Source organism: Pteropus alecto, unplaced genomic scaffold, assembly GCF_000325575.1.
Source record: "Pteropus alecto unplaced genomic scaffold, ASM32557v1 scaffold1998, whole genome shotgun sequence".
NCBI classification, from domain to species: domain Eukaryota; kingdom Metazoa; phylum Chordata; class Mammalia; order Chiroptera; family Pteropodidae; genus Pteropus; species Pteropus alecto.
This window is the reverse complement of record NW_006441590.1, coordinates 71,702-81,870: the sequence shown is the minus strand read 5'-3', so window position 1 is coordinate 81,870 and position 10,169 is coordinate 71,702. Positions and strand designations below refer to the sequence as shown.

Below are 10,169 nucleotides of genomic sequence, written 5' to 3'. Positions count from 1 at the left end.
CCCCCGCCCCGGCCCAGGAGCCTGGGCCTGGGAAGAAATGGCTCCAGCAGCAGCCTGCTCGCCCTGCTCACTGGCCCCTCTCTTTGAAGGTACACTCACTTTGCACTAGATGGGTACGTATGGAAAAAACAATGTGTTGGAGGACTGCCACAGTTGTCTAGTTCCAAAATGCTGACACCATCCCCAAAAGAAGCCCCGGTACCGGGCAGGTAGTTCCTCGCCCCTCCTCTCCCTCCAACACTCCCTTTCCTTCCCCATCCCTAGACCCCAGGCAGCCATTAACCTACTTCACATGCACAGAGGTTTGCCTGTTGTGGAGACTTCCTAGAGATAGAATCATGCAATAGATAGGTGGCCTTTTGTGTCTGCATGCTTTCACTTGGCATAATGTTCTCACTATGGTTCCTCCAAACATTAGCATGAATCAGCACTTCGTTCCTTTTCCTAGCTAAATAATATTCTATAGTATCACTAGACCACATGTTGTGCATCTATCTGCTCATCAGTTGATGGATGTTTGAGTGATTTCCACCTTTTGGCGGTTGTGAATAATCCTAAGGTGAGCATTTCTCTACAGGGATCTGTTTGAACACCCTTGAATAGATTTATACATTTTCTTCTGGACTCTTAATTTTATTCATTGATCTATGTGTCTGTCCTTAAGCTAGCATCGCATAGTTTTGAAAACTGCAGTTTTATACTAAGTTTTAAAGTAGGGAAGTGTGAGTCCTCCAACTTTTTTCCTTTTTCAAGATTATTTTGCCTATTCGAAGCCCCTTGAATTCCATATGAATTTAGGACTGGCTTTTAGATTTCTACAAAACAAATTACTGGGATTTTTATAGGGATTACATTGAATCTGCAGGTAATTTAGTGTAGTATTGCCACCTTAGCAATCTTAAGACTTCCAACCCGTGAATGCTGATAGCTGTCCATTTTTTAGGTCATTTTTAGTTTCTTTTAGCAATGCTTTACAGTTTTCAGTGCACGAGTCTTGCATCTCCTTAGCTAAATTTATTCTTATGTGTATTTTTCCTTTGATGCTACTTTACACAGAATTATTAAATTCATTTTGGATTTTTCGTTGCTAGTATTTAGGAGTACAACTGATTTTTGTATGTTGATCTTGTCCCCTGCAACTTTGTTTAATTCATTGATTAACTCTAATAGTGTTTTGTGGATTCTTTAAGGATTTCTAAAATATAATGTGTCATCTGAGAATAGAGATAGTTTTACTTCTTTTCCAATTTGGATGTCTTTTATTTCTTTTTCTTGCCTTCTTGTTCTGGCTAGGACTTCCATTACAATCTTGAATAGAAGCAGTTAAAGCAAATGTTCTTGTCTTGTTCCTGCTGTTAAGGGAAAGGTTTTCAGTCTTCCCCCATCGAGTGTGACATTAGCTATAGGAATTTCCTAAATGCTCTTTTTTACGTTGAGGAATTTCCCTTCTATTCCTACTTTTCTGGGTGGTTTTTATTAGGAAAGGTTGTTGGATATTGTGTAGTGCTTTTTCTGCATCAGCTGAGACGATCGTGTGGGTTTTTTCTCCTTCATGTTATTAATGTGCTATTGATTAATCAACTTTCTTATGTCGAACCATCCTTGAATTCCTGGAATAATTCCCACCTGGACATGGAATGTAAATTTATAGTATACTGCTGGATTCAGTTTGCTAAAATTCTTAGGAGGATTTTTGCATCCATATTGGTCTGTAATTTTTTTTCTTGTGGTATATATGTCTGAATTTGGTATCAAGGTAATACTGGTCTTGTAGTGTAAATTAGGAAGTTTGTCTTCCTTTTCTAGCTTTTGGAAGAGTTCAAGAAGGATTGGCATTAATCTTTCTTTAAACATTTAGTAGAATTCATCAGTGAAGCCACCTAGCACAGTTCCTGGCACATAATACATGGAATCTAGAATTTGTGTAGCCATTAGCTATTTGTTGAATTAATACATTGTCTCCCTAAAAAGGTTTCTAATTAAGACACAAGAATTGAATAAAAAAGTGGAGCAGATATATTTATCAAAACTAATGCTATGACTTCTGGGACAATGCTATAAATTTACTAATATTTTTATCCCATAGGAATAAAAATTGTTACATGGCAGAATTTTTTTAATTCCCATAATACTGTAACTCTGATTATGTAACAGACTTACACTGATTCCTATTTTAGAGTATTCAAGCAAATACAGAATACCAGATATTTTATGAGAGATGGTTTTCAACTTTTGTATACTATATGCCATGTTTTAACTGTAGGCATTGAATTGGCAATACTACCACATTTCTCAAACTGTATCCCTTTTCCTTTAAATGATGTACTTTTCTCTAGGATCTAGACATGTCAACGTTCTAAAACTCACATTTTTTTTTGGATATTAACATGTTTCTCATGAATTCAACACAGGGAATCACTAATTAAAGTCCCACAGTTCACATACACACACACACACACACACAGCCCCTATTCTTGGAAGGTCACTCCAAGTGCCAACCCCTAGTCCTCTTTCACAGCTAACCCTGCCCTAAAATAGTGCTTCTCAAACTCCACGTTCTGATTTGGTAGATCTGGAATAGGGCCCAAGATACTACAGCTCTAATTGCTCCCAGGTGATGCTGCTACTGCTCTGTGGCCTACAGTGGATTAGCAAAGCCCTAAATGGCTTGCTCAAAGTTAGTGAGCCTTTTACAGGACCTCAAAATAGACTACTTCATCTGCCCAGACCTGATCTCTCTTATTCCATTCTTCTTCTTGGTGTTTTTCTCCTTCATGTACTCTTATCTTAACATCCATCTTGCTAGAATGGTTTTGAGTGTTGAGTGCTTTTGAGAAATGCACAAAGCAAAATTAGAAGGACGTTATGATTGGAAAGAATTGCTCTTTGTCTTCGCTTTCCACGCATCTGTGCTAATCCCTCCCTATAGGTCTTCTTTGGCAACGTGGACTCATCTGGGATAAAACACAATGTTTTTAACCCTCCAATTATTGCTCGGTACATCCGTTTGCACCCAACACACTACAGTATCCGCAGTACTCTTCGCATGGAGTTGATGGGCTGTGATTTAAACAGTAAGTGCCAAGTCATCTCATATCCTTCCTCCTCCCAACCATGAGTAGGATAATTAACCATCCTAGTTCTCCCGAGACTGAAAGGATTTCTCAGGACACAGAACTATTAATGCTAAAATCAGCACAGTGCTGGACAAACCCAGGACTTTGTTATTCCCCAAGGGCAGGCACCTCCTACACTACTATTAACAAGGCAAATCAATGTCAAACAAAGCTGAACAGAGCTGACCCTAAGACAGGGAGTATGTTAACAATAACAGATTCTGTGCAAAAGTTGATGCCCGGGAAGTAACATCGTGATGACAGTAGCCCTAGAGTATCAGCGATTACATTTTCCTTTCATTTCTTTGAGGTTGCAGCATCCCACTGGGAATGGAGAATAAAGCAATATCAGATGCACAGATTACTGCCTCATCCTACTTAAACAATATGTTTGCCACCTGGTCTCCTTCACAAGCCCGACTTCACCTCCAGGGGAGGACTAATGCCTGGAGACCCCAGGTAAGAGGCAACAAATTTGCCACTTAACTGATGTGGAGTGGGGAGTAGTGTTTGGGGAAGAATAAGGGAAGCCCTTGACTGTTTCTTCAGAGGTAATTCTGTCACTTGGTTGTTCCCAAAGAGTGTCAAGGAAGGTTGACCATGGGCAGAAAAACCCACAGATATTTAGTAGTGCCACGTGATCGCACACAGCATTCATTGGGGAAATAATCCCTAATTGAACCTCCTGGAACAATCTTGATATTCAGTACTGAGCTAATATCTGTCAAAGAATTGTAGTAGCTGAAGTCCAGTCTTAGAGAAATGTCAATAATTAGCCCTCTTTGCAGGTTTCTCAGTTCCTCAAAGGAAAGGGTCACAGTCATGTACTGAACAATTTGGGGATGAATGGAGTTAAAATGCTCTGTGCTCCTCCAGGGTCTTCATTTGAACAAAATAGGTAGTATAACATATTATCAGACTTTTGATACTCTAGTCAATCTATATACGGCTCATATATTAATTCAGTAAACATTACTGGGCACCCATTAAATAGCTGACCCTGAAAAATGTCAACCCTCGAGTTCCCTAGAGTCTAAAAAGGGAGACTGACAAGCAGACAATTAAAATTCAGAGTGTAAGTGTTGTGATATGGTTAAAAAGAAGGGATTTGGGAATTTCTTGAAGCAAATAGTGATCAACAGGATACTAGTCTAACTAACTTCCTCAGGTGAATAACCCAGAAGAGTGGCTGCAAGTGGACTTCCAGAAGACAATGAAAGTTACAGGAATAGCCACCCAGGGAGTGAAATCTCTCCTTACCAGCATGTATGTGAAGGAGTTCCTCATCTCCAGTAGTCAAGATGGCCAGAACTGGACTCTGTTTCTTCAGAATGGCAAAGTAAAGGTATGCTGATCTCATAGGAAAGGCACAAGACCTCTCCTAGAGCTTGACATTTAGAAACATAGCAAGGTCGATATACGACCAAACTTTCAGGGTAAACTTCTCTAAGAATCTATAGTAATAGGTCATTATGAAAGGCATTCTGGGAGGACACAGTGACTCTAAGCAAGGACGGATAATCACCAGGAAAGGGCAGAGTAGAGCCAAAAGTTGATTGTCCTCACGAATGTTGGTGTCATCAAGGATTATGATGACACCAGAATCAGAGGGATAAAGAAGAATGAGTTGTCGCCAAACGCTTAATGGTGTCCGAACCCTTATCAACAACTTAGATTCCCAGGCTTCACTGACCTTTAACTTTAGCGATCCACACAATCTTCCTTCTTGATGTTGGTTTGCTAGATAACTCAACAAATTATGCTAATTAGAGGAGATGACAGAAAGTCTTGCTACCTCATGAGTTATGAGAGAATGAATACTTCATCTCTATGGTCTCGTTTATTTTCTTTTTCACCAAAAATGATGTGACCCTTGCCAGTCTCTCTAGTATAGTTCCTTGTCACTTGCTCCTTCGCTAAGTTCCACCCACACTAAGAAACTCTCAGTTCCCTAAAAACAGCATGTTCTTTCTCACGACAGGCTTTTATATACACTGTTTCTTCTTCCTAGAACAGTTCTGCTGGGTACTTCCCACTGACCCTTTCACCTGGCTCATCCTTCAGGAGAAATTAGGCCAGAAAAAAAATAAAAGACATCCAAATTGGGAATAAAGACGTAAAACTATCTCTCTCTGACAATGATATAATTTTATATGTAGAAAATCCTAATGAATCCACAGGAAAACTATTAGAGCTAATAAATGAATTCAGCAAAGTTGCAGGATACATGATCCACACACACACAAAAAAATAGTTGTCTCTATATACTAGTAATGGAAACTCTGAAAAGGAAATTAAGAAAACAATTTCATTTACAATAGCACAGAAAAAAATAAAATTTCTGGGGCTAAATTTAATCAAGGAGGTGTGAGGCTTATACACTGAAAACTACAAAACATAGCTGAAAAACTTAAAGGTGACCTAAAAAAATAGAAAGATATTTTGGGTTCACAGATTGGAAGACTTAATATTGTTGAGATGGCAATACTATTCAAAGTTATCTACAGATTCAGTACAATCCCTATCAAAATCCCAAGGGACATTTGTGTAGAAATGGATGGGCTGATCTTAAAACTCATGTGGAATTACAAGGGACCTGGAATAGCCAAAACAACCTTGAAAAAGAACAAAGTTGGAGAACTCACACATCCCGATTTCAAAACTCACCACAAAGCTACAGTCCTCAAAACTGTGTGTTATTGACATAAAGATAGATCAGTGAAATATAACTGAAGTCCATAACTGAAATATAACTGAAATATAACTGAAATATAACTAAAGATAGATCAGTGAAATATAACTGAAATAAACCTATATGTCTTCTGTGGTAAACTGATTTTCAATAAGGGTGCCAAGACCACTCCATGGGAAAAGAATAGTCTCTTCGACCAATAGTGCTGGAAAACTGGATATCTACATGCAAAAGAATTAAGTTACTACATAGCATACTCACACACAAAAATTCAAAATGGATCAAGTACCTAAATATAAGGGCTAAAACAATAAAACTCTTAGCAGAAAACATAGGGGTATATATTGATTACCTTGGATTTGACAATGCTTTCTTAGATGTGACACCATAATCACAAGCAATAAAAGAAAAATAGATATAGTAGACTTCAGAAAACTTTTTGTATATCAAAGGACACTATCAAGAAATTGAAAAGACAACCCGCTGTATGAGAGAAAATATTTGCCAGTCTTATGTTTGATAAAGGGTCTAGTATCTAGGATATGAGAACTCAAAATTCAACAACAAAACAATGACCAAATTTAAAAATAGGCAAAGGACTTCAATAGGTATTTCTCCAAAGAAGATATACAAATGGCCAACAAACACATGAACATCAACATCACTAGTCATTAGGAAAATGCGAATCAAAACCATAATGAGATATCACTTCACACCCACTAGGACGGCTATATTTTTTTGTAAATACAGAAAATAAAAAGTCTTAGCAAAGATATACAAAAATTGGAACCCACATTCCTGATAGGAAGGTGAGACGGGGCAGCCACTTTAAGAAACATCTTGGTGATTCCTCAATAAGGTAAACATGGAATTACCAAATGATCTAGCAATTCCACTGCTGGGAAGGTACCCAAAAGAAGTGAAAATAAGCAATTAACGAAAAGTTGTACATGAATGCTCATAGCAGCATTGTTCATAATAGCCAACAGGTGAAAATGACCCAAATGAGCATCAACTGATGGATCAACAAAATTCGGTCCATCCATACAATGGAATGTTATTCAGCCATAAAAAGATGAAAGTACTGATACATGCTGCAGCGTGGATAAAACTAACATCTATGGATAAACATCTATTAATGAAAAACTAACAAAAGCATGCTAAGTAAGAGAAGCCAGACATAAAAGGCCACATGTTGTAGAAGGCTTCCCTTTGGGATTGAAAATAAGAAAAGGATGCCCACTGTGCCAGTTTGGTATTGCTGCGTAACAGACTTCCCCAGAACTTGGTCACAGTTTTGCGGATCGGGAATTTAGGGTGATCACAGACTGGTTTGTCTGTGATCTATGTGGCATCAGTGGGGACAGATGGATAGATCTACTCCCTAGATAGCTTGAAAGTCTGCGGGCCTACAGGCGGCAGATTTGGAAAGTCACTACTTTTGGTGAAGGGGGATACACATATTGGAGGCTTGGCGATGAACCAAAAAAAAAAAGTCACGTGGTGGAAATTAAGTAAAAGCAAAAACAAATCATAAAATCACAAGAAACAAAACTCTTCCAGCACTCTGCCACCACCATTGAGCAGATTCGACTCAGTCGTTCGTGTGCCTTGCTCCACCTCGTCTGGAACCAGGTCTGACAAGCCCAATACGACTGAGATTGAAAAATTCGATAAGTCGAAATTGAAGAAGAAAGAAACGCCAGAGAAAACTCCACTGCCTTCAAAAGAAACAAACAGGAGAAGCAAGCAGGTGGATCATAAGGAGGTACGCACCGCCAATAGGCACTGTACATTCCACAAGCCGTACCTTCTTATTTTCCTTCTTTTAGCTATTTAATCTTGTAAGATGCAAAGAGGTTGATCAAGTTTAAATGACTGTGCTGCCCTTTTCACATCAAAGAACTACTGACAACGAAGGCCGTACCTGCCTCTCCCACCTGCCTGTCTGGCTGGCAGAGAAGGAAAAGAACTTGCATGTTGGTGAAGGCAGAAGCTGGGTGGGACGACAGTGAAATCTAGAGTAAAAATCAAGCTGCTCCAAGGTGTCCTGCAGGCTGGAAAATGCAGTTTAATCAGACTGTCATTTTTAATGATGCACTTTATCGTGCATAAAATTACGCACAACTTTATTGTTCATAAAATTATGCACAATTTTGAAATATGCAAATAAAAAGTATTAAAACCCGAAAGAAAAAAAAAAAAACCTTTTCCTGTCCCATCTGTTAAAGAAATTGCACTTCACTTTATCAACAGTAGAGGGTACTCCTGGACTAAGAAACCTAATTAGCCACCCAAAGCTCTTACTTCCTCCTACATAGAATCACTTCTTATTGCTAGAACAAGAAAATATAAGGAATTTCTAAATGAACATAAAATGGCAGATGAGATAAAAGGTATTATTGTTCTTGATTTTTCACTCCCTCCTTCCTTGAAAACACCATTGACTTTGGGCCTAGCAACAGCACTCATTTGGACTAATGGAATTTAAGTAGACATAGCATTCACCTCTTCCAAACAGAAGGTTAAACACGATTGTGTGTTTGGCTCAGTTTCTTTGCCCCTGCCTTCAGCCATGATATAAAAATGTAGAAGAAATGAAAAAATGAGGAAATCAGCTTGCAACTCTCGATATACTATTTAATTGATTGTAAGGAATTTCAATGGATGCTTAAGCCAATGGATGAAAGTTTGATGGGGGACAGTATATTGACATGGTCTTAAATTGTCACTCCACGATTATTTGTTAGGAAGGGGAAATGGTGACCTTTATACAGAGAAATCTGGTGAACACCACCTTAACCGAGTGATCAAACTTTGCATCATGAGTAATAGGACAAACTGGCATCACGTGTCCCCTGATGTGATATGATAGGAAGGACACATCACCTACTAAAAACATTTAACCAAAATCTAATAATGAAAAAACAGTCACACAAAATTAGAATGTGGGACATGCGACAACGCAATGGTCCTGGACTTTTAAAAACGTCAATGTCGTGAAAGACAAAAAATGACCAGAGAGTTGGAGTCTGTTCTAGAGTAAAGGAGACTCAAAGAGATATAATAAATACAGCATGTGATCTTTTATTAAATTCTGGATTGGAAAAACTGTATAAAGGGTATCGTTGTGATATCAATATTATATTTGTTAGGTATAATAATGTTATTCTGTGGTTGGTTATGTAGAAGAATGACCCTATTTTTAGCTTTGGCACACTGAAGTATTTGGGAGTAAATGACATGATGTTTACAACTTCCTTTCAAGTAGTTGAGAGAGAGAGAGAGAGAGAGAAAGAGAGAGAGAGAGCACGTGTATGTAGAAAGTAAATATCTCAATATGTTAACAATTAATGAATCTAGTTGAATGGCTTAAGTTCATTGTATTGTTCTTTCAATTTCTTGAGTTTGATAATAGTTCAAAATAAAAACTTGAGGGAAAATAACAAGGAATAAGTCTCACAGATGTGCAAGCCTCCAAATAAACGATCAACAGTTGTCAAAGAATCACAGAACAGTGACCTTAATGTTTCTCCAACATTTTCCCAAACTTTAACAAATGTTTATAGTATATGTGTCATGTATAATACATTGTGCTATATATGCTGCGCATGGAAGACAGATCAGTGACCAAGGTGTCTGTTCTCATGGAGCTGACATTTGGCGAGGAAAGCGGAGGGAGCAATAACCCTGTAAGCAGATAAACGAGAAGATGTTGAACGCTATGAGGAAAAAGAACAAGTTGAGATTTAGAGTCAACAAATGTCCTATTTTAGATGGTGTCGATCTCTCTAAAAGGATGACATTTAAACTGAGACCCCAAAGGATAAAAAAAAGGGGTAACAGAAGAGGTAAGAGCATTCTAAACAGAAAGAACCACATTCTAAACAGAAAGGCTCTTGTGATAAAATGGGTTAGCGATATCCAGGAACCCAAGACAAAGAACACTCTTAACTCTCCACGTCACACCCACTTTCCCTGGCCATGTTGGGGAAACGTCATTTTTTTTTCCTGTCAGACAACTCATAAGCGATATTTTTCCTCTTTCAGGTTTTTCAGGGAAATCAAGACTCCTCCACACCCGTGGTGAACTCTCTAGACCCACCGCTACTGACTCGCTACCTTAGAATTCACCCGCAGAGCTGGGGGCACCAGATCGCCCTGAGGCTGGAGGTTCTGGGCTGCGAGGCACAGCAGTTGTACTGGCATGATGGGAAATAAAGTATGAGACCTTTGGCATTTTCAAGGGAATAGTTTTGAGACCTTCATAAATTCTCCTAACCCAATAAAACCCTATAACATAGAATTTCCTCCATAAAAGGTAATAAAATACAATTGTTTCTATGATATATGATCTTACA

General features: G+C 38.5%; 1 protein-coding gene across 1 annotated transcript in view; it reads left to right on the top strand.

Moving 5' to 3' along the window:
• LOC102888679 (coagulation factor VIII-like) overlaps positions 1–10,029 on the top strand; it is a 25,504-nt gene extending 15,475 nt beyond the window's left edge. Inside the window, exons 7-10 of the mRNA XM_006918829.3 lie at positions 2,930–3,074; positions 3,427–3,575; positions 4,285–4,461; positions 9,859–10,029. Coding sequence (XP_006918891.1) covers positions 2,930–3,074; positions 3,427–3,575; positions 4,285–4,461; positions 9,859–10,029 — 642 coding nt within the window. The remainder of the gene's footprint in view (positions 1–2,929; positions 3,075–3,426; positions 3,576–4,284; positions 4,462–9,858) is intronic.
• The last annotated feature ends 140 nt before the right edge of the window (positions 10,030–10,169 follow it).